The sequence below is a fragment of the Pezoporus occidentalis genome, unplaced genomic scaffold (genome assembly GCF_034315485.1).
Source record: "Pezoporus occidentalis ecotype Australia unplaced genomic scaffold, CSIRO_AGI_Poc_V1 ctg102, whole genome shotgun sequence".
NCBI classification, from domain to species: Eukaryota; Metazoa; Chordata; class Aves; order Psittaciformes; family Psittacidae; genus Pezoporus; species Pezoporus occidentalis.
The window spans coordinates 1,464,798-1,487,542 of NW_026912801.1; the positions used below are offsets into that span (position 1 = coordinate 1,464,798).

The 22,745-nt window shown below is 59.4% G+C and overlaps 1 protein-coding gene across 3 annotated transcripts in view; it reads left to right on the top strand.

Moving 5' to 3' along the window:
- SGSM1 (small G protein signaling modulator 1) overlaps window positions 1-20,828 on the top strand; it is a 31,342-nt gene extending 10,514 nt beyond the window's left edge. Inside the window, exons 4-26 of one of the 3 annotated variants that reach the window (XM_062615601.1) lie at window positions 3,448-3,610; window positions 4,334-4,486; window positions 4,992-5,059; window positions 5,411-5,556; window positions 5,965-6,096; window positions 7,269-7,393; window positions 8,367-8,434; window positions 8,835-8,998; window positions 9,440-9,569; window positions 10,637-10,816; window positions 11,816-11,954; window positions 12,306-12,370; window positions 12,556-12,701; window positions 13,008-13,136; window positions 13,717-13,899; window positions 15,842-15,913; window positions 16,585-17,163; window positions 17,284-17,408; window positions 18,742-18,824; window positions 19,127-19,236; window positions 19,463-19,559; window positions 19,911-20,078; window positions 20,462-20,828. In XM_062615601.1, coding sequence (XP_062471585.1) covers window positions 3,448-3,610; window positions 4,334-4,486; window positions 4,992-5,059; window positions 5,411-5,556; window positions 5,965-6,096; window positions 7,269-7,393; window positions 8,367-8,434; window positions 8,835-8,998; window positions 9,440-9,569; window positions 10,637-10,816; window positions 11,816-11,954; window positions 12,306-12,370; window positions 12,556-12,701; window positions 13,008-13,136; window positions 13,717-13,899; window positions 15,842-15,913; window positions 16,585-17,163; window positions 17,284-17,408; window positions 18,742-18,824; window positions 19,127-19,236; window positions 19,463-19,559; window positions 19,911-20,078; window positions 20,462-20,550 — 3,314 coding nt within the window. In that variant the 3' untranslated portion in view covers window positions 20,551-20,828. The remainder of the gene's footprint in view (window positions 1-3,447; window positions 3,611-4,333; window positions 4,487-4,991; window positions 5,060-5,410; window positions 5,557-5,964; window positions 6,097-7,268; window positions 7,394-8,366; window positions 8,435-8,834; window positions 8,999-9,439; window positions 9,570-10,636; window positions 10,817-11,815; window positions 11,955-12,305; window positions 12,371-12,555; window positions 12,702-13,007; window positions 13,137-13,716; window positions 13,900-15,841; window positions 15,914-16,584; window positions 17,164-17,283; window positions 17,409-18,741; window positions 18,825-19,126; window positions 19,237-19,462; window positions 19,560-19,910; window positions 20,079-20,461) is intronic. The other 2 variants (XM_062615589.1, XM_062615594.1) reach the window with 2 other exon arrangements.
- Window positions 20,829-22,745: the final 1,917 nt, after the last annotated feature.

The window sequence follows — 22,745 nt, forward strand, 5'->3', positions numbered from 1 at the left end:
GACCTGTTTGTAACCCCTTCCATGCAATGCCCTGTCCTGCCCTGCCAGGTGCTGCTCTGGGGTGCTGTGGCTGTGGGAGCTGTCGCTGCTGCTGCTCACTGACAGCACTGGGCAGATGCTGGGGGCAGTTTGCTGAAGGGCCAAGTGTTTTACCCGCTTGTGCTTCCCTGCTTGCATGTGTGAGGTCAAGTGGCATCCCATTCCCATTGGAATTGCCCTCTTTGGGATGCTCCCTGACTTTTGCAAGGCAAAGATCCTATAGGGGACCGCTGATGGGAGCAGTTAGAGGCCCTGTAGCTCTGCTGGAGGAAGCTGTGGTCCCCCTGCCTGCTCCCCAGTTTTCCAGCTGTGGCTCCCATGTTATCTGCCTGGTGCCAGTGCTCCCTGCTCCCAGTAGTGTCTATGGCAGCACAGGGCAATGGCTGAGCATGCAGGCAGCAGTGCTGGTGCTGCAGAGCTCCGCCATGGAGCGCAGGTGATGCTGTGTCCTCCCTTGGCCTGAGCCTTCTGACCAGCCACGGCCTTCCTGCTCCTCCTGCTCCTGCAGGTCTGTAGGGAATCCCTGGGGCAGATTCCGGGCACTTCCTTCCTGCTGCTGGGAAACCCTCCCTGCTTTCCAAAGAGAAGCAGTGTTAAGGGGGGATGGATGCTGGCTGTCCTGGAGGCACCACTCCAGGTTTCTTGAAAGGGCAAAGCCTTGTCCTGAGGCTGAAGCTGCTGGGGAGCCTCTGCTCCAGCACCAGGAGCCTGGCTGGCAGGTGAGGGGATGGCAGCCTGTGCCCCTCCGCAGCCTGGTGATCCTGCTGTGCCCGTGGCTCTCAGCAGAGCCGTTGCAGGCAGCTCCATGCCAGCACACCCAGCCCGGGGTCGTGGGGCTGCTGCTGGGCAGCGTGTGCAGGGGAACCAGAGCTCTGCGATGCACGGGCAGCTTCTAATGCGGAGGCTGGGAGGTGAATGACGGGAGTGATGACAACTGCCTCTTGGAGCCGGTGCTCACCACCGAGGAAGGCGGTAGCATCCACAGACACAGGCGCAGAACAGCAAGAGAAGGGAGCTGTGAGGTCCCCTTCCCTGCTTTGGAGAGCAGAGATGCTGCCGCCTTCCTTTCCTCCTCACGCAAACGACGTGTCCGAGGCCCGCGTGCCTCTGCGTGCAGACCGGCATCGAAGGCGCAGAGCAGGCAGCAAGGTGTGACTCACTTTCTGCCTTGCTGTGCGGCACGGGGCTTCGCAGCCTGCCGTTATTTATAGGCTCCTGCGGCACGGGGCTGAGGCAGCCAGGCACGAGGGGCTCCGTGGCTCCTCCTGGGTTCCTCATGATGCTGCTGCGCTGTCGGTGGCTTCTGGTGTCTGCGCCTTGCGCTGCCGCTCTCTCCGGTGAGGGGTCTGTGCACCCTCCTCATGTCGCAGCTCTCCAGGACGTAAAGAACCTCCCTCCCCGCCAAGCAGAGCTCTGCCTTCCTCGCAGAGCCCTCCTCCTCCTCCTCCGTGCAGCCAGCGAGCTGCAAAGCCCTTCGATGAGGGCAGTGGTGTGGCAGGAAAGGGCAGCTGCCCGCAGCAGCCCCGCTCTGCCCCAGGGGAAGGGTTTGAAGCAGACAAACGCGAGCTGGCATCTGTCACGTTCCGGCTGCCCTGGGATGCTGACGAGGAGCCGGCGGCGCGGTTGGGGGCCTGTGTGAGCCGAGGGCTCTGTTGTCCGTATCAGCGCTGCGCCTGCCTTATTGCTCAGTCTGAGTGGTTTGAATCGTGCCAGGGAGCTCGCAGAAATACCTTCAGTCTGTGGCCAGGAGTTTGGTGCTGAAGCCTCTAAGCCCTTGGGAAAGCACAGCAGACCTTTTCCTAAGGACACGGCACGTTTGCATGTTGTTTGAGCACAGGAACGGAGTCCAGGGGAGGTTCAGGCCCTGGCGTTGAGCAGAGGTGCTGATGACCGCTGTGTCTTGCTGGAGCGAGCTGGGAGGCCTTTTGGCCATCAGGATGTGTCTCGCAGCGCCTCAGACGCTGCCTGCTCCGCGGTGAACTCAGGCATGGCACTAAGCAAGGCAGAGATAATGAGAGCATCTCGCTGCCCTGGGAGCTGATGTTGATGGGTCTGCACGAAATGGTTCTTTTTAACGTCTCCATAGAGCTGCTCAGCTGCGGGGAAAAAGCCTTTCCAGGCGAGAGGTGGATCAGCATCTGCTGGGCTGCTGCAGGGGGGGCTCAGCAGGGCTGGCTCTGGTCCTGGGTGAGGAGGGTGCTGGTGCGGCAAAGAGCATGTCAGACCCAGATCAATACCCTGCAGAGCTGTGGGTCTGTGTAGTTTTCCAGGGCTCTGATCAGCCTGCTTGGTAAGTCAGTGTTTGACACCAGGCATCCATCCTGAGCATCCCAGGGGACTCCAGCAAACAGACTGTGGTGGAGCCTTGACGTGTGCGCATCTTTCTGTGGAGTCATCACCATCACCCATCACCGGCAGAGCCAGATCCTGGGCTCCTGCTCTCCATGGAGCCGGGCAGGGAGCTGAGCACTCGCTGTGGTTTGTGCCTGCTGCACTCACCAAACCACAGCCCCTGTGCAAGGCTTCGCCTTAGTGATGGAGGCTGTGATGAGCACAGCAGAGAGAGGGACTCGTGTGCTGAGTGAGCAGAGGGACCTCAAGTCTGGTGCCCCTCACGATGACCCTGTGGAAGTGGCTCCAGCCACGCTGCTCTGCCAGGACCACCACAGGGATGGTGCTGGCACAGAGCTGGCAGCAGGATGCCACCTCCGGGCGTGCTGGGGTTCTCCAGCGTTAGCATCGATCTGTTTGCAGTGAGGGTGTCTTGTTTGGGACCAAAGGCTGGGAGCACAGCGCTGCGAGTCCCTTCTCTGCTCTGCTTTCATGAATGGGCAAAGTGCTCTGAGAAGCCCTGAGCCTGCTCAGTGCTGGCGGTGGCATGGAAGTACCACCTGTGTGGTCTGAGAGCTGCACATCCCTGGGTCATCACCAGCCCTGTAAGGTGATGAAATGTTGGTTGGTCAGGTAAGAGAAGGAGCCAAGCCAGCCCTACCGACTGGTCCCTCAGGTGGTTTCATGGAGACCCTGGATCTACTTCAGCAGGCACAAGTGAGCCGTCCTTTGCAATGCTTGCATCTTGGCACATCCACAGCTCCACAGTTCACGTGTGCTCCCATTAAGGCTTCGCCAACCTCCGTTTTTCTTCTGTTTTGCACCGCTAAAGCGGTGCCTCTGTTCAGCAGAACCGATGCCCCTGCAGGCAGAGAAGCCGCGCTGCTGTCTGCAGCTTGCGTCCGAAGGCATCTGGGTTCCCTCATCTGCTTGTGCAGGAGCGGAGCACGGCACCGGTGTCCTCTTGGGAAGCGTTTCTGCTGTGGAGTAAGGGCCCGGCGGCAGCAGGGGAGCAGCGCTCGTGATGGGAGCTCCAGCTCCTGCTGCGCCTGCGGTAACGTCCTTGCTCTGTTGCAGCGGCGGTGGAGGCCTGCGTCTTGTTTGGCTTGAAGCGGCGGGCAGCAGGGTTCCTGCGCAGCAACAAGATAGCAGCTCTCTTCATGAAGGTGGGAAAGAGCTTTCCCCTGGCAGAGGAGCTCTGCAGGAAGGTGCAGGACCTGGAGCAGCTCATCGAGAACGCGTAAGGCACCAGCACTGATGTTAGCCCTCGGGTCGCTGCGGTTTGGGCGCTGCTGTGGATGGCGGTGTCCAGCTTGAGCCTCTGCAGGGGGAATTGTTCCTTCGGTGGAGCAGGGTCCTGACCTGGGATTTGATACCCTGACTGAGCTGGCTGATCTTTTAGGACGCTGTGAGCTGCAGTTGTAGTTTAAGCTGGGATGGACAAGTTCTTACTTCCTCGTGCTCAGGGACAGCTCATCCCGTTTGCTCCTGCGCTGTCACAGCTGATGGACCAGAGCACTAAGCCAGCTGGAACCAAATTTGGCCTGCCTCAGTGTGCAGGGCTTGAACCTGCAGTAATTCAGCTTCTGCTTGGGAATTGCTTACTCATCCTTGGACAGGAACCAGGGAGATGGATGGAGCAGCTACCTGGGGGGCAGGAAGCTTTATGCTTGTAAAGTGCTGTCCTCAGGCACCAGTGGAAAAGGAGGGTGGGCTTGGAGGACCCTGCTGAGGCAGAGGCTTGTTTGAAGGTGCCTGCACAGTGGGAAACTGATTCAGTGAAGTCAGCATTCGGATACAGATGTGGGTCTTTGGGAGCACGGGGTGGAACAGAGCCCTATTCCCCTCAGGCTCCCTAAGCACTGCAGTCACCACTGAGCCCCTGTCCCTCAGGATGCCAGGAGTGCCCTGGGCTCCTGCAGTGCTCGATGATGTTGTTGTCTTTCCCCTTGTACCCCCAAAGACGAAACCAGGTCCAGGGCATCCCGGAGAACGTGCGCAAGATGCCGAAGCTGCCCAACCTGTCTCCTCAAGCCATCAAGCACCTCTGGATCCGCACGGCCCTCTTTGAAAAGGTCCTGGATAAAATCGTCCATTACTTGGTAGAAAACAGCAGGTGAGGGCTGGCACGGGACAGCCAATGGCTCATCCGAACTCACTACCAGCATCTGCCCCTCTGATGGTGCTCGAGGTGCTGCTGGCTGAGCTGTGCCCGAGTGGGCCAGAGAATGGGCCAGACCGGTTGCTGCTCTGTGCCCACCACAGGGACTCTGATACCTGCTGCTGGTGGCCACCGTACGCTCCCTCAGTTAAAGACAGGCCACACTTGCTCTGCTTATGGCTGGGTTGTCAGGGACTGCCATGTCCTTGTCTTCTGGAAGCTGCTTGCTGGGGAGCTGTCATCTCCAGTGCTGGGGGTGTTCTCTTAGGAGATGGTGGCCCTTGCGATGTGCTGCTGTTCACCAGGAGTTTCACAGCCAGCAGAAACCGCCCCTTAAGGGCTTCTTGCCCTCTCACCGTCGAGGAACGATACAGAAAGAGAAGGGCATCACCGTGATTTAAAAGCATTCTGTAGTCCCAGGGGGTTGAAATGCTACAGATCCTGCTTTTCTTCCTTCTAGTAAGTACTATGAGAAAGAAGCTCTCCTGATGGATCCTGTGGATGGACCAATTCTCGCCTCTTTACTGGGTAACACTTTCCTCTTTACCCTACTTTGGCGGCTTGCTTTCCAAACCCGTGTTCCCAGTCCTGGTGCGCTGCCCCGCCGGGCCACGCACAGGGATGGAGAGTGGCGAGGCTGAGCTTGCCCCAGGCGCGGTGATGCTGCTGGGCAGGAGGCAGGGCCGAGGCTGGGGGCTGAGGAGCAGTGCGGTGCCGCAGTGCACGGGTCCATCGGGCTGGGGGGGCACTGCCCGCTGCCAGGGCTGCGCAGCCCCTCCGGGTTCCCTGCTCTGTGGTGCCCCCGGGCTCTGCAGCTCCGGGAGGTGACAGGCACGGGGGCAGCCCTGACGGCTCCTTGTCGGTGATCTCTCTGCGCAGTGGGGCCCTGCGCGCTGGAGTACACCAAGATGAAGACCGCCGACCACTTCTGGACAGACCCCTCTGCGGATGAGCTGGTGCAGAGGCACCGCATCCACAGCTCCCACTGCCGCCAGGACTCGCCCACCAAGCGCCCGGCGCTCTGCGTGAGTGTGGCAGGGCAGCTCCTCGGCTGTTCCAGCCCGGAGTGCTGGGAGCAGGGGCTGTGGAGACTGTTGGGATCAACACGGTGCTGCATGCGGGGCGGGGGGGGGCTGCCCTTTGAGAGCATCGTGTGTGAGCAGCTCAAGTCTGCTCTGTTTATTGCACACAAAAGCCACTCCTGGGGTTTCTCTAAGTACAGAACTGAGCTTGGCCAGAGCCAGGAAACCTTTTAGAGGACACAAGGGAAAAGTAAAGGGTGAAGGTTGGCCTGTAAGGTCTTTTCCAGCTCTGTAATTCTGTGGTTTCCAGCAGCGACTTTGTAAGCGAGGAGGGAATGAGCTTCAAGAGAGCTTTGTGAAAGGAAGAGGTGTCTGTGCTCAGCTCACATTTGTAGGTGGATCTCTTTCCAGATCCAGAAGAGGCATTCGAGCGGCAGCATGGATGATCGGCCGTCACTGTCTGCCAGGGACTACGTGGAGTCGCTGCACCAGAATTCCCGAGCCACCCTCCTCTATGGCAAGAACAACGTCCTGGTGCAGCCAGTGAGTACCTGCGGCGGCAGCTGCCCTGTAAAATGCCCTGCTCCCCGCCTGTCCCAAGGAGACTTGATGGAGGAAAGCACAGGCTCATTGTTGCCCTGCGAAGGCAGTGGCTGGACTGGGTTTGTTGGGCTCCTCCCAAGCGGAGCGGCAGAGCTCTGCTCCTGTCTGAGTGCAGACAGGCTCCCTGCCTGCTTATTGCAGTCAAGTGAGGTGCAAATGGCTTGTGTGGAGCTGCTGTATCACAGTATCACAGTATGCTAGGGATTGGAAGGGACCTCAAAAGATCACCTAGTCCAATCCCCCTGCTGGAGCAGGAACACCTAGATAATGTTACACAGGAATGTGTCCAGGCGGGTTTTGAATGTCTCCAGGGAAGGAGACTCCACAACCTCCCTGGGCAGCCTGTTCCAGTGTTCCGTCACCCTCACTGAGAAGAAGTTTCTTCTCAAGTTTAAGTGGAACCTCTTGTGTTCCAGTTTGCACCCATTACCCCTTGTCCTATCATTGTTTGCCACTGAGTAGAGCCTGGCTCCACCCTCGTGACACTCCCCCTTTATATATTTATAGACACTCATAAGGTCACCCCTCAGTCTCCTCTTCTCCAAACTATAGAGACCCAGCTCCCTCAGTCTTTCCTCATAAGGGAGATGCTCCACTCCCTTAATCATCTTGGTTGCCCTGCGCTGGACTCTCTCCAGCAGCTCCCTGTCCTTCTTGAACTGAGGGGCCCAGAACTGGACACAATATTCCAGATGGGGTCTCACCAGGGCAGAGTAGAGGGGAAGGAGGACCTCTCTCGACCGACTAACCACCCCCCTTCTAATACACCCCAGGATGCCATTGGCCTTCTTGGCCACAAGGGCACAGTGTTGGCTCATGGTCATCCTGTCGTCCACTAGGACCCCCAGGTCCCTCTCCCCTACACTGCTCTCTAACAGGTCGTTTCCCAACCTATACTGGAACCTGCTGTGCCTCGGGCTCCTCTCCAGCCTCCTCAGGAGGTGTCCTGGGGGCTCTGCTGAAGGCTCTGCAGGGCCACGCTGGGTTTCTCTCTTGGAAACCTGAATTGCTCAGAGGCTCAGGCTCTGGCACCCGGAGCTGGGTGATGCTTCGTGCTCCTGGCGTCTTCCAGCCCGCTCTCACCAGCTGCTTCTCTCCTTGTGTTCCTCAAGCGAGATGACATGGAGGCGATCCCGGGGTATCTGTCCCTTCACCAGGCTGCAGACATCATGGCACTGAAGTGGACTCCCAACCAGCTGATGAACGGCTCCGTGGGGGATCTGGACTACGAGAAGAGGTGACTGGTTCCCAGTGCGTGGGGCAGAGGAGAGGGAAATGACCCCCGGTTCAGGGCTTGGATCTGGTGTCCAAGCCCATCACTGAGTGTTCCCCATGGCTGCAGAGCAAAACAGTCATCCTGGAGTCTGTAACAGGGGAAGGGATGGGGAAGGGGGCCTGAGGTGGGAGAGATGAGCTGCAGGAGATGGGGTGAGCTGCAGGAGATGGGGTGAGCTGCAGGAGATGGGGTGAGCTGCGGGAGATGGGGTGAGCTGCAGGAGATGGGGTGAGCTGCAGGAGGTGGGGTGAGCTGCAGGAGATGGGGTGAGCTGCGGGAAATGGGGTGAGCTGCGGGAGATGGGGTGAGCTGCGGGAGATGGGGTGAGCTGCAGGAGGTGGGGTGAGCTGCAGGTGGTGGGGTGAGCTGCGGGAGGTGGGGTGAGCTGCAGGAGATGGGGTGAGCTGCAGGAGATGGGGTGAGCTGCGGGAGATGGGGTGAGCTGCGGGAGATGGGGTGAGCTGCGGGAGATGGGGTGAGCTGCGGGAGATGGGGTGAGCTGCAGGAGGTGGGGTGAGCTGCGGGAGATGGGGTGAGCTGCGGGAGATGGGGTGAGCTGCGGGAGATGGGGTGAGCTGCGGGAGATGGGGTGAGCTGCAGGAGGTGGGGTGAGCTGCGGGAGATGGGGTGAGCTGCAGGAGATGGGGTGAGCTGCAGGAGATGGGGTGAGCTGCAGGAGGTGGGGTGAGCTGCGGGAGATGGGGTGAGCTGCAGGAGATGGGGTGAGCTGCAGGAGGTGAGCTGAGCTGCTGTGCTAGTGTTCTGGAGGGACGTTGTCACTTAGGTTGGCTTCGTGGCAGCCGCTCTGCTGCTGGGACCTCATCCTTTCTGTGGCTTCCCCAGGGTAGCTGGAGGCAGGATGTGGAGCTGATGTGAAGGGAGGCAGAGCCTCTTGCACCCCTGAGGCTCACAACTTCCTCTCTCTCTGTTCCAGTGTGTACTGGGACTATGCCATGACTATTCGCCTGGAGGAGATCGTGTACTTGCACTGCCACCAGCAAGGTAAGGCTGGAGCCAGGGTGCTGGAGGGTGCTGGCACCCTGCACTTGCTGTTATCTCTGGGGAGTGCGTGCATGGGGATGCTTCAGCTGAGCTCCAGCGCAGGTGTCCGGAGGTCTGGGTGGCCACCACTATGTCAGTGTTGTAGGGGACCCTTTAAACCAGCTCCTTAGCTGGGAGGTGCTCCACGCAGAGCAATGCCCCATCAAGGGTGGGATCCAGGCAAGCCTTCTCCAGGCCTCCAGACTTACAATGGACTTGGAGATGAAGCCAGACAAGGAAGAGTCTTCCTTCCCCCTACCAGAAGGACAATTCCCTCAACCTGCTTGCCTGCCCCCGCCTGTTTGACCGGGGATGTGTCCCTCATTCATGCCTCTCTTCTCTCTGCTGTCACTGTTAATAGTAGACAGCGGTGGAACGGTTGTCTTGGTGAGCCAGGATGGGATTCAGAGGCCTCCGCTGCGCTTTCCCAGAGGAGGGCACTTGCTGCAGTTCCTGTCCTGCCTGGAGAACGGGCTCCTGCCCCACGGGCAGCTGGATCCACCCCTCTGGTCACAGCGGGGAAAGGTAGGCACCCGAAACCAGGCTTGTTCCGAGCCCAGGGCACTGCGGGCTCCTGCCGGGGTTCCCTTGTGGAGTGTCTGGGAGCAGAGACGACGGGGAGGACCCTCGGCCCAACACTGGTGGCTTCTGGTTTGAAACACCCCCAAAGCTAAGGAAGATGGGATGGGATGGAATGTGTCAGTTTGGTTGAGCTCATGGCCGTGACCAACTAAACAGACCCTCCAGGGCAAATCAGAAGGGAGGTGGTGCTGGCCATGGGGTATCGTAGCTTTGGTTCTCACGGAGCTGGCCGTGCTGCGTGGTTATACACACTGTGTGCCCAATCCAGGGCTGCTTCAGCACGGGGAAGGTGCAGACCTCATCCAGGACAGGAGTGTGGCAAGCGAGGCACTGAGCACGCTGACCCATGGGGTGGCTTGTGAAGATCAGGGTTTGTTCCCCTAGGGAAAGGTGTTTCCCAAGCTGAGGAAGCGAAGCCCACAGGGCTCCTCCGAGTCTGCCTCCGACAAGGAAGACGATGAAGCCACGGATTATGTTTTCAGGATCATCTACCCAGGGACACAGGCTGAATTCGGTGAGTGCAGGGGCAGTGTTCTGGGTGGGTTATCATGGGGTGCATGAGCAGGCAGGGTGCAGCACTGACGGGCACATGGCGCATCGCGCCAGGAGGTGGCTCCAGGGCAATGGGCTTTGCCTGTAGCAGTGCTGCCTTTAATCATGTATGGGCTGGGGTTTATTTGTTTTAACCTTTCCTTTGCTGGGGAGTCCTTCACTGCAGCTGCACAAGAGGCCACAAGAAGGAAATCCTTGCACATCATGTCAGTAGGAAGGGGCACTCTGGTCACGCTCCTTGGGGGTCACTGTTCACCATCACAAGCCTCCAGGGCTGATTCATCTCTTGCTATCCCTAGGCCAGGTCAGCAAGTGCTGCATTAGATCCATCTGTTCCTTCTGCAGTGTAAAGGAAGGTCGACAGCACCTTGTCTGGGTGCTGCCAGGCTTGAGCCGTGTCTCTTCACTCCCTGGCTCACAGGGCAAAGGAGAGGATGCTGCTGGATTCACCAAACCAAATGCCTGGTTGGGAATGATGTGAGCAATGTGCTCGCTGAAATGACTGTGCATTTGTCCTCACTCTTCTGTGGGATGCCAGTTTCTGACTTCTGGGAGCATCGTGGGTGACTTTGTAAGGGGGAAACCAAGAGTGAGATAGAACTTGTGGAGGGGTTTTTAAAAGCTACAAAATTGGATCAGGAACTTGTTCCTGTAATTTTGAGGCTGGAAGGGAGCAATCGCATCTCCTGTGACTCCTCCATAACGTCAGTTAAGGTTATACTTAGTTCTCCCTGCCTTTAGCTGACTAACACAATTCAGTGAGTCAGATCAAGATCTGATTGAGGCTAAAACACCAGATGGAGATGCTCCTTTCTGCAGCTGCCTTTTGATCTACCCCTTAATTCCATGCTGGGGGCCAAGGCTTCAGTGAAATGAATTGCTGCAATCTCCTCAGCTGGCATCACCCAAGCCTGCGAGGTTCCTGTGGACCTTCCCGGAGGGGGTGGACCTGCATCAGTTCTCTCTTCTCGGTGGATTCTGCCTTTATCCCCTTTGATTTGTGCCTTTGTCCTCTCTCTGTGTCTCTAGTTCCCATTAATGGCCATTTTCAGCCGTTCCTCGCCTCTGTGATCTCCATCAGTGCAATGAGAGGGAGGAGCACAAGGACTGCAGCTGCGAGCAGGATGGTGGTGACCCCTAAGTGGTTTCTGAGGCTCCCCATCACGTCCCGACCTCCCTTTGGCCCTCTGGGGACCGCTCGGTGTCAGTGTGATGCGGCTGTTGTTGGTGTCCGGTGCTGCTGCTCGCCTGTGTTGTCACTTGGCAGTTCCTGACTGTCACCAACCCCTCAGCACCGGCTCAGAGGGGAAGGGAAGAGGCTTTCCCGGGGATATTTCAACGTCTTTCTTGCCAGGATCAGTTATTCAGCACCTCAAACAGGGAGCTGGTGAGAGCCAGGGTGAGGGGGGAACCTGCTCCCGTGTGGAAGATGGAATTTCTGCCATGATTTCATTTCCAAGGAGGAGTCAGACGGATTATTCTTCATTCTTCTTCCTCCATCCCACAGTTCACCTTCTCCTAGGGAGGCCCAAGAGTGAAGGGCAGGAGCTATTCCAGGCAGGACAGCAGCCAAGCTGCTCAGCATGACCCACGTGAGGCAGTACCTGAGCTGCGTCCAGGGCCCCTGAAATAGCACTTCTGAGTTTCAGCAGGGATTTAGCAAGTGACAACAGGAAGAGCTCCTTGCTCCTGCTGTCCCACTCAGCCTCGTCATCAAATCTTTCTCTTGTGTGATTTGGATGCTCCCTTCTTTCCTTGCGTCTTGGATGGGATCTGAATGATTGAGAGGTGGGAGCTTTTCCCTTCCAGTGACCCACTCTTCCTGGGACAGCAGCTGATTTCACTCCTGTTTCTCCTCATCTGTGTGACACCTATTGCAGCCCCTTCTCCTCAGTCCCCGTGGGTTGGGTGTTTGTTCCCCGCCATGGTCAGCACACAGCAGCTCAAGATGAGCTTGCAGAAGGCACTGTACTTCTTAGCAGATGATTCTTGCTCTCTTTAATCAATCCTCTTTGTTTCCTTCCCTTTCTGCTGAGCTCCCCAGTGCTGGTGCTGTCATTCCCTGCTCTGGGTCCTACCTGGTGCCTGGAGCCTCCTTGCATGGATGGGATGCTGCAGCTGCTGCTCAAAGCTCTCCTCTCTGGCCTCCTGTGCCTCGCCTGGGGGCAGCGCTGGCAGCACCCGATGCTCCTCTCTCTGCCCTCGCAGTGCCCCAGGACCTGATGGACGCGCCAGGCTCTGCTCTGCCTCCCATGTGGCAGCCCAGCACCCGCAAGTCCTCCTGCTCCTCCTGCTCGCAGAGCGGCTCCTCCGACGGCGGACCAGCCAACGGCTGCAGCCACGAGAGGTACAGCAGCAGCGCCGCTCGCTTTGGGAACCGCAGGGAGCACGGGGCAGGGGAGCAGGAGACAGCTCGGGTGCTGGCCAGGCTGGAGCTGGCGCAGTGCAAGTGCTGCCTCCAGCCTCAGGCTTGGCTTGGCTGTGCAGGGGCCAGTGGGACGTGTCCAGGCTGAAGTGGGGCTCGGCGTCTCAGCTGCTCTGGGGCCGTGTCCTGCCAGCAGGAATTGCTGCTCTCAGGCTGAGCAGGGGGCCGGTGGGCACCTCTGAAGGCAAAGCTGGAGCAGTCAGATCAAAGCAGGGGTTCGGGGAGCACACGGAGCGTTTCCTCTCCTCCCATCCGATGTGTTTGTATTGGCAGAGCTCCGCTGAAGCTCCTGTGTGACAACATGAAGTACCAGATCCTCTCCCGGGCCTTCTACGGCTGTGAGTACTTGCCACATCCATGACGCCTTGAGATGCGTGGTGGGCACGGCACGAGCTCCTGGGATCCGGGCTAGGAGCGGTGCTGAGGGTCTCTTTCCGGGACCCTCAATCAGAGCTTCCTCCTGCTCTGCATCCTCCCGGCTCCTCGGGTTCTGTGGCTGAATGTTTGCTTCGGCCCGGCGCAGGGCTGGCCTATTGCAGGCACCTCTCCACGGTGCGCACCCACCTCTCGGCGCTGGTGAACCACAACATCGTGTCCCCTGATGTGCCCTGCAGCGCCAGCTCGGGGCTGACCGTGGACATCTGGCAGAGATACCTGCAGGACAGCACGGTAGGGCCGGTCCTCCTGGGATATACCTGCTGTGGGGCGCTTGGGAGCTCCTGGGTGCTGGGCAGCATCACTTCAGCGGTTGTAGCATCGTTTCTTGAGCGGGTTTGGTGGCCGCTTCCTGGCCAGTCGTTCCCAGGATGTGCGCCCACAGGGGCCGCTGGCTCTACTGAAGCCCAAGCAGAGATCTGAGGGGTCATGTGCAATGGACGGGCAGTGATCCTGTGGGGCTCAGTGTCTGGGCAGTGCTCGGGGTGGAGGGGCTGTGCGCCTGGCTGCGTGAGCGCTGACTCGGAGCTCTTCCCACAGAGTTACGAGGACCAGGAGCTGCTGCGGCTCATCTACTATGGTGGGATCCAGCACGAGATCAGGAAGGCTGTCTGGCCCTTCCTGCTGGGCCATTACCAGTTCGGGATGACGGAGGCAGAAAGGAAGGAGGTTGGTGTGGGTACAGGAGGGGATGGGGACGCTCAGCAGCCTTGTGCATTGCAGTGCTGTGCTCTGGGCACTTCACAGCTTGAAGGGTCTCTGTGCCAGAGCTCACCCTGTGAACTCGCTGGGTGTTGTGTCCCTTTGTACTGTGGTGGTAGGAGGTGGGAGAAGGACCTGGGGAAGCAGGAATTGACAGGAGCAAGCTCGGGCTCCCCGTGCAGCTGCTGGTTGGTTGTGTCCCGACATAACCAGGCCGGGAGGAGAGGGGTGGTCATTTTTCCATCCTGATTTTGCAAGGTTTTGTGGGTCAGGCTCTGGCTGGCACTGTGCAGATCGCAGCATCTCAGAACCCCAGGCTGGAAGGGACCTCAAGGATCATCTGGTCCAACCTTTCTAGGCCGGACCCTCTGCATCCCGTCCGCATCCTTTTTGCACAGCAGGGGCAGAGATGGGTGACCTGCATTTAGCCACGGTTCCTACAGGTGTGCACGTCCCTGTGCAGGGCTGCTGGGGGTGCAGGAGGGGCTGGTCCCGGGCTCCTCCAGGGCAGCATTCCCAGCGCCTGTGTCCGATCCCCCGTCCGCAGGCGGACGAGCAGACGCGCACGTGCTACGAGCACACCATGGCGCAGTGGCTGGGCTGCGAGGCCATCGTCCGCCAGCGGGAGAAGGAGTCGCATGCGGCTGCCCTGGCCAAGTGCTCCTCAGGGGCCAGCCTGGATTCCCACCTCCAGAGGATGATGCACAGGGACTCCACCATCAGCAACGAGGTGAGGGCTGCTCACCCAGCTTCCTGTTGGCCTCTGCTATGGGGTACCTGGTCCTTGCTCGCCCTCCTTCCCTGCCCCGTGTCCGCCTCCACACCTCATCGCTCGCTGCAGTCCATGCAAGTTAGACTTGGGGCTTTCTTACCCACCTTTCATGTGCTCTTGCAGCGCTCAGAAGCGGGAGGAGGCATCTCCCATGGCATGACCGCCGTTTCCGCGGCGTGTGGTGCTGCCCTGACCATGAGGTTTTGGTCTGAGGGGTGTACGGGGGGTCGAACAAATGTGCTTTGCTTCTTGCAGCAGCACTGAGCAGGTCTGCACCCACGCTGGGCACAGAGGCCCTGGAGGCAGGCGTGGAAGGGAGGAGAGGGCAGGGGGTCAGGCAGGGAGGAAGATGACGTTTCTGGCCCTGAGGGGCTGTGAAAGAGCCAAGTGGAGTCTTGGCTCCCTTCTCCATGTTCCTTTTTCTGCTGGCACCCAGCTCCATGGGTCTGGCTTCCAGCAGTGCAGCGAGGAGCCAGATCCAGAGCCCACACCAAGGGGTGTGGGGGGAAAAGGCTGCTAAAGGAAAGGCCGCCCTGGGAACAGAGTCCAGGGAGTGTTTCCGTGTGGGTTTTGCCCTTGGAAGCAGAGCAGCGCGGCTCAGCGGTGCTGGGTTATTGACCTCGAGCTGCCAGAGCGGGGCCAGGCTGGAAAGGGCTCGGTAGGTGCAGCTCCGGAGTCCTCTGGTTTCCTTTGGGGTTGCTTTGGGAAAGGGATGAGCTCAGTCCAGTGTGGGTTACACAGGGGGAGATGGAGGAAGGCAAATCTGAACCAGGGTCTGTGTGCAAGAGCTGATGGCTCAGCTCTGCAGGGCACGGGCAGAGGGGGCTGCACCCTGTGAGGGGGCTGAGGCTGTGGCTGCCCCATCCCTGGCAGCGCTCAAGGCCAGGTTGGACACAGGGGCTTGGAGCAAGCGGCTCCAGTGGAAGGGGTCCCTGCCCGTGGCAGGGGTTGGAGCTGGGGGAGCTTTAAGGTCCCTTCAACCCAAAGCATTCCCTGATTCTGTGACCCCCGTGGCATCTCTGCTGCTGTTGGCTCGTGTCCACCTCTGCCTGTGCTGGGAAGGGAGCACACAAAAAGTTCTCCCTTTTCCCATCTCACCCTGACGTTTCCTGTTAGCAGCCGCTGCCCTGGCCACGGAGGAAAGCTGTCGCCCTTCCTCTGTGCGCCAGAGCCCTGCCCAGTGAACACCCACAGCACGAGGCTGGGGCAGCTCCAGCTCACAGCGCTCTGCTTTCTGAGAGCCCTATTGTTTGTGCCTGATGTCCCTGCATCCCGAGCCCCATGGGCTCCTGTGCCGGGATAAGCCTGGCACTGGGATGGCTTGGATGACAAGGGGGCTGGTTGCCCAGCGGGAATCCATGGGGCAGAGCAAAGCCCAACCCTTCCTCCTGTGCTTCAGCTGGAAGCCAGAACAGGGTGCAGTTGGCTTTTAGAGGGTCAGCCTCAACGGAGTCTGGCTTTAAACATCAGTATTTGTCCTTTAAGAGAAGGAAAAAGCCATTAATGTGCTCGGAAGGGTGGTTTATGGGCTGTGACTTCATGGTTTATGTGAACCAGGATGGGGCGAGCTGTGATGCTGCCAAATTAGGACAGGGGGTTGTAGGAATCTGCTCTCCAGGAGGCAGCACGGGCTCTCCAGGGGCCAGAAGGAAGCGGTTCCCTCAGACCCACACGTGCTGGCTTGGCCTTTGTCATCTCCAGCAGGCCCTCAGTGGCAGGCTGGGGCAGGGCGCTGGGCTTGGGGCCGGCGTGCCGGGCAGAGCTGGGTGATGTGAACGTCTCGCATGGGTCAGATACGGGAGGTTACGGGGTGCGTTTTCACCTGCTCTGTGCCCACCTCTGCCAGCCTGGCCTCTCCCCGTGCCCTTTGCCTTTTCACGTCCTCTTCCCTCCCTTTCAGTCCTCGCAGAGCTGCAGCTCCGGCCGACAGAATCACGCCCGGCTGCAGAGCGACTCCAGCTCCAGCACCCAGGTGAGCAGCAGCAGCAGCCCCGTGTCCCCCCTGCTCCTTGAGGCCACCCAGCAGCCTGCGGTGCTCAGCCCCAGCTTGGGCAGCTCAGTGCCCACGGTGGTTTCTGGTGGGGGGGGATTGACTCCCAGCACCCTCTGGTGCCACCCAGCTCAGAGCCACGCGGTGCCGGTGGTGGGTGATGCTCCCCAGCCTGGGCTTGCAGGACCAGCCCCGCTGTGGCCTTCACACCTGAGAGCCCTGAACTGCTCCCTGTGTTGGTGGCCGTGGGTTTAACCAGCGTGGGGGGATGATGCTGTGCTGAGGGAAGTGCAGTCCTTCGGAGCCGGGGCTGTGGGCTCCGAGCTGTGTAAATCATCGAGCACTGACCTGCCACAATGCAGGCAGGGGAGCCTCAAGGCTGAGGTGTGCCCACGTATCCTCCAAGGCTGGTTCAATGGGGCAGAGCTGGATGCTCAGCTGGACTTGTCTTTCACTGCAGCAAAGATGCGGAGCCGCAGCCAGGCGCAGCGCTGGCAAATTAAAATGCCCTCAAGTGCTCTGGGACTTGCTTGTAGGAGCCCTGTGCGTGCAGAGCAAATCTTCCTCCTTCCCCGCTGCTGCCTGAGTGCGGCTCCTGGGGCCGTGTTCCCAGCAGCGTGCTGAGCACGGGGGCTCTTTGCCCTGCGTTGCAGGTGTTTGAGTCTGTTGATGAGGCGGAGCAGCCCGAGGCGGACGCTCAGCTGGAAGATGGCAAAGCGAGCAAGATCCCCAACGGGACCGTGCCCAACGGTGCCTGCTCCCCGGACTCCGGCCACCCCTCGTCCCAGAACTTCTCCATCGCGTCGGGGTTCTCCGAGCGCAGCTTCAGCAACGAGGACAGCGCCCTGGAGACCACCAAGTCCTCGGCCAGCTCCCAGGGAAAGGCGGGGGGCTCGGATGCGCCAGCCCCGCAGGACCCTGATGGGGCCCGGCAGGAGGAGAAGCTGCAGGGCCAGGACAGCCTGGAAGGGGAGTTTGCCAGCGGTGGAAGCGCGGACTTTGTTCCGGTGAGCTCCTCGGGGGTCCTGCGTGATGGAGACCGTGTGGCCCTGGCCGTGGTAGAGAGCTGGGCAGACAGCGAAGCTGAGAAGCAGAGCTTGGTGGAGAGTGAGGACACCCTCTCCGAGGAGCCGGAGATGGAGAGCCTGTACCCGCAGCTGGACTCCCTGCCTGCAGCTGATCTGGCCACCAGTGGAACGGCTGCCGTCTCCTCGACGGGTGTCACCTACTCGGTGAGCGTGGGCTTGTTCCCTGCGTGGGCCCGGCCTCGCTCTCTGCTCCCCGTCCCCCCCTGCAGCTTTCTTCCCGGTTTCCATTTAAAACCCAGCCAGCGTTGTGTTTGCTTTGGGCAGGCAGAGCTCCTGGACATGTACACGGTGAACCTGCACCGCATCGAGAAGGACGTGCAGCGCTGCGACCGCAACTACTGGTACTTCACCCCCGCCAACCTGGAGAAGCTGCGCAACATCATGTGCAGGTGGGAGCTGTGGGGCCGGCGGGGGGCACACAGGCACTTCTCAAAGCCCCTCTCCAGGTTTCGGGGGAGAATCCCCTCCCTGAGCTGCTGCTCGTGCTCTGGGGGTGCAGCCCAGCACACGGGGAGGTGGTTCTGGGCTCAGGTGCTCACTGCTGGCTCATGGGGAGCTTGTTATCATCCCCTCCCCATCCCAGAACTGGGCCACAGCCCCAGGACCCCGCAGTTAGCACACTGAGGAGCCCAGCATCCTGCCCTTTGTGCTCTGCCTGCTGTGTCTTGGCCTAAGCAGAGGCTCCCTGGGGATGCTCAGGCGTTCTGGACCTGGTGCAGCCCAACTGCTCCCTGGAATGTGTCTGGAAAACGTGATGAGGATGAGCCTGCAGAGCTGTGGTGCTAACGAGGGTGTGCCTGAAGCCACCGAGTGCTTAGTGCCTGCCCATGCCCAGCCATCCCAGGGGATCTGATTCTCTTTGCTCAGGCCCTGTGACTGAGGGGTTGCTGTGTGACGTTCAGCAGCTCAGAGCAGCTCCAGCTCAGCAGCTGGCGCAGCGAAGGCTGAACTGTCCTTCCCCATCTTGCAAACATGAGGAGAAGCTGCTGTTCCATGGGAGCCATCGCTCCGTCTGACAGCCAGGCTGGAGATCTCTGCTGGGATAAGGCCCCCGGTGCAGCAGACGTCAGAGGGGGCGGGCTGGGAAAGATCCTTCCCTTGTGCCAGCAGTGGATGCGAGCCCTTTTGGAGCACGTTTTGACTTGCTACCAAATATGGGAAGATATCCACAGGCTGGTTGCTTCCTGGGACATGGGGTCCCGGGAGGGGAAACGGGAACGTTGGGAGGACAGGGGCAGGAGGATGAGTTGAGGGGGAAGATGAGAATGAGAGGTGAATTCACACGCTGTCAGTCTGGATGACAACCCCACCCTGCTGTGCTTTCTGATTCCGCTCTTCCCCACACCGATTTCCATGCAGTGGCCATGGCACAGCCCTGGATCAACGCCATGGCCGTGGGCTGTGCCAGGCATGGCTTCTTAAAGTCACCACGGGAACTTAACCATAGAATCCCAGGTTGATTTGGGTGGAAGGGACCTTAAAGCTCCTCCAGCTCCAACCCCTGCTACAGGCAGGGACCCCTTCCACTGGAGCAGCTTGCTCCAAGTCCCCGTGTCCAACCTGGCCTTGAGCACTGCCAGGGATGGGGCAGCCACAGCCTTGTGCTGGTGGCAGCGTGCAGGGAACGCCGGTGCCCTGGGAGCAGAGGCAGGTTAGGAAGCGAGGCATCAGGCTGTGGCATGGGGAGGGCTCATGGGCCACCTTTCCTGCTCTCTCCCACAGCTACATCTGGCAGCACATTGAGATTGGCTACGTGCAGGGGATGTGTGACCTGCTGGCCCCTCTCCTCGTCATCCTGGATGATGGTGAGTGGGTGCCTCTGCTTTCCCTGGACCTTCATGGCAGCACAGGGCTCTGGTGCTGTGCTGGTGGTGACCCTTTGAGCTGTCCTGTGCTCAGGGGTGTGAAGCAGCAGGATTCCATTTGTGTTGGTGCTGAGTGACTCCCAGGAGCCCAGCCTGGGCACAGTGTGTGCTTGTTGCAGCCTGAGCTGCCTGTCCCTGGGCTCTGTGTGGAGCGGGAGGGATGTCCCTGCTGCCCGTGGGTTGTGGTGGTGGGGATGCAGCAGCGTCCCTGCAGCCCCAGTGACGGTCTCTTCCCCGCACAGAGGCTCTGGCCTTCAGCTGTTTCACTGAGCTGATGAAGAGGATGAATCAGAACTTTCCCCATGGAGGAGCCATGGACACCCACTTTGCCAACATGAGATCCCTGATCCAGGTAACAGGGTCCCGGCACAGGGACACAGCCTCAAACCAAGGCTGGTCTTGGGATGGGGGTCTCATGCAGTGGTGGGGAGCAGCAGGCTGTAGAGTCAGCCTGGAGTAACGAGTACCAGGACTGCGAAGCTGGGTGGAAGCTGCAGTGGGACCAGAGGAGAGCAGGCAGGGGCATGGCTGCTGCCTCCAACGTGCATCATTGAGTTTCCTTTTGCTTTCCTCGTCAGATCCTGGACTCAGAGCTCTTTGAGCTGATGCACCAGAACGGTGACTACACTCACTTCTACTTCTGCTACCGGTGGTTTCTCCTGGACTTCAAGAGAGGTGCGTGCTGAGGCAGCACGGGGCGAGGGAAGGCGAGGTCTGCGTGCCCTCTGCAGTTCTGCTTGTCTGAACTCGACCTCATGCTCCTGGTTTGCTCTTCCCTGGTAGATCTGGGGCTTTTCTGTGTGGATGCAGAACCCGGTGTTCCAGAGCGGCTGGGTTTGTGTCCTGAGCCTGCGCCATGTGCTGCAGCCGGGAGACCTGTCCCTGGCATGAGTCGCTTGTTGCTTCCACCAGGAACAGGTTCTGGTGGGAAGGAACCCCCAGCATCTTCCCAGGGCTGCTGTTGAGTCAGGGTGGTTGTAAAGCCAGGCTGGTGCAGTGACTGCTGGGCTTTCTCCTGTGTTACAGAGCTGGTGTACGATGATGTCTTTGCCGTCTGGGAGACCATCTGGGCAGCTGCACACGTCTCCTCCGCTCACTACGTGCTCTTCATAGCCCTGGCGTTGGTGGAAATGTACCGGGACATAATCCTGGAGAACAACATGGATTTTACAGACATCATCAAGTTTTTCAATGGTACAGCTGTGTCCTCCCGGGCAGCCACGCGCGTGTAGGCAGCACGTGTCCGACTGTAGACAGTCATCCGGGCCATACTGGTGTATGTTACAACAGATCCCGCCTTGCTGTGCTTGATGGGAGCTGTGGGCGCAGGCTGTGCCTCCTGCGGGCGGTAATCACCCCCAAAGGAGTCGTTAGTGATGGCTCCTCAGGGGTCTGTGAGGGATGGTGCTTGGGAGCTTGGGCAGGGATCTGTGGCTTCAGCTCCTGCTGGGAGCTCGGGGCTGGGGGGCTCCTCGGGACACGGGGTGCTCCTCGGGACACGGGGTGCTCCTCGGGACACGGGGTGCTCCTCGGGACACGGGGTGCTCGGATCTATCCTCCTCCTGTCTGTGTTCCAGAGATGGCCGAGCGGCACAACACCAAGCAGATCCTGAAGCTGGCTCGGGACCTCGTCTATAAAGTCCAGACTCTGATCGAGAACAAGTGAAGGACAGGGGGAAGGTGAGATATCCAGACAAGGAGCCGGGACGCCCCTCCAATGCTTCCTCCCCTTCTCCTCCTCCTCCAAGTGCCATGCCTGTGGATACAAGGTAGTTGGACACATGCTGCTGTCTAAGCTGGAAGTACCCTTAGCTCTCCACGTGCTGTGTTCAGTGTTAGGTCCAGTGCTCCTGGCTCACGTCTTCGCAGCCGCCTTCAGTGACTTAACCAAAGATCTGTGCAAGTGCATCTCAGTGCTGAGGACTTGCTTTGGGAGCACCCAAAACCAGCACCCAGGCAGAGCTGGGGCTGTGGGAGCTGCCCCCATCCCTGGGGCTGCCTTGGGCTCAGCAGCCTTTGCTGCAGTGGGATGGAGCTGCTCCTTGGGCAGGCGCTGCCCCATGGCACCAGGAACCAGCCCCACAAGCCCGGTGCTGCCAGTGCTCAGTTTGTGACCAACATCACGAGGTTCTGCCAGCAACAGAGGGGCTTGGATCACAGAAGTTCCCCTTTGATCTGGTCCCTCAGCGCATCCCCTCTAGGGTTATTTTTAGGGCTCTGTTCTCCCCCTGGGGGTTTTACATTGTTTGTTACTGCAGCATCCGAGCACACGGGAGTTTCAGCTCCGCATGGGTTTTCAGAAGAGCTCCAAATTCAGCGTTGGGCTTTTCTGTCAAACCCAGCTTCTCTGATGCTCTCTGAACACTGGAAAATCTGGTCCCAGCCTCCTCTGCGAGCTCTAGACCCGAGGTTTTCTTACCTGCCTTACTCGAGCTGCTCGTGGTAGGAGGCTGGTTCCTCTGTTAGGGGAGAGCTCCTCGGTGGGCAGGTCAGAGCTTCTGGGGGGGGTCTGTCCTCACCTTCCCTCTGAAGGTGCCTGTCTCCTCTGCTCATTTAAGGACCAGCTGCTCCAAGCAGGACAGTGCAGCCAATCCCCTTGGTGCCTGTGGGGTTTCTGCGTGCTTCTGGGCTTGGCTTCAAAGGCCCTTACATCCACCGTAAGTCTCCAGTGAGGTCTTGGTGGGCTTCTTTCAATGCCTGTGAAGAGGAAAATAGCCCGAGGTCCCTGAGTGGGCTCTGCTGTTGGAAGATGCCCTTCTGTGGCCCCTGCATGAGGTGCCTCTCCAGCCCTGCCAGTGTGAGAGCAGGGATGCCCATCGTGCTAGGGCTGCGCTAAGGAGGGTTTGGATTCATTCTTCAACTCAGGTACAAACACTAAAGGCAAAGGAGAGGGGTGGGTGCTTGGTAGCTCTGGTGCAGCCAGGGAGGCTTTGCGAGGGCCGCAGGGCTGCCGGGAGCCGTGCTCGCAGCAGCGGGGAAGGGGCTGGGTTCTTGGCTTCTTGCTCTCAAGTTTTGCTGCAAAATCTGTGTTCCCCTCCATGAAGTGTGTGTTGTGTGTGATGTGTGACGTGTGGTGTGTGATGTGTGACGTGTGTGGTGTGTGTGATGTGTGGTGTGTGTGATGTGTGGTGTGTGTGATGTGTGGTGTGTGTGATGTGTGGTGTGGTGTGTGTGATGTGTGGTGTGGTGTGTGTGACGTGTGGTGTGTGTGACGTGTGGTGTGTGTGACGTGTGGTGTGTGTGACGTGTGGTGTGTGTGACGTGTGGTGTGTGTGACGTGTGGTGTGTGTGACGTGTGGTGTGTGTGACGTGTGGTGTGTGTGACGTGTGGTGTGTGACGTGTGTGACGTGTGGTGTGTGACGTGTGGTGTGTGTGATGTGTGGTGTGTGGTGTGTGATGTGTGGTGTGTGATGTGTGGTGTGTGACGTGTGGTGTGTGACGTGTGGGGTGTGTGTGACGTGTGTGACGTGTGGTGTGTGACGTGTGGTGTGTGACGTGTGGTGTGTGACGTGTGGTGTGTGACGTGTGGTGTGTGACGTGTGGTGTGTGACGTGTGTGGTGTGTGACGTGTGTGACGTGTGGTGTGTGTGACGTGTGGTGTGTGTGACGTGTGGTGTGTGTGACGTGTGGTGTGTGTGACGTGTGGTGTGTGTGACGTGTGGTGTGTGTGACGTGTGGTGTGTGTGACGTGTGGTGTGTGTGACGTGTGGTGTGTGTGACGTGTGGTGTGTGTGACGTGTGGTGTGTGTGACGTGTGGTGTGTGTGACGTGTGGTGTGTGTGACGTGTGGTGTGTGTGAGGTGTGGTGTGTGTGACGTGTGGTGTGTGTGACGTGTGGTGTGTGTGACGTGTGGTGTGTG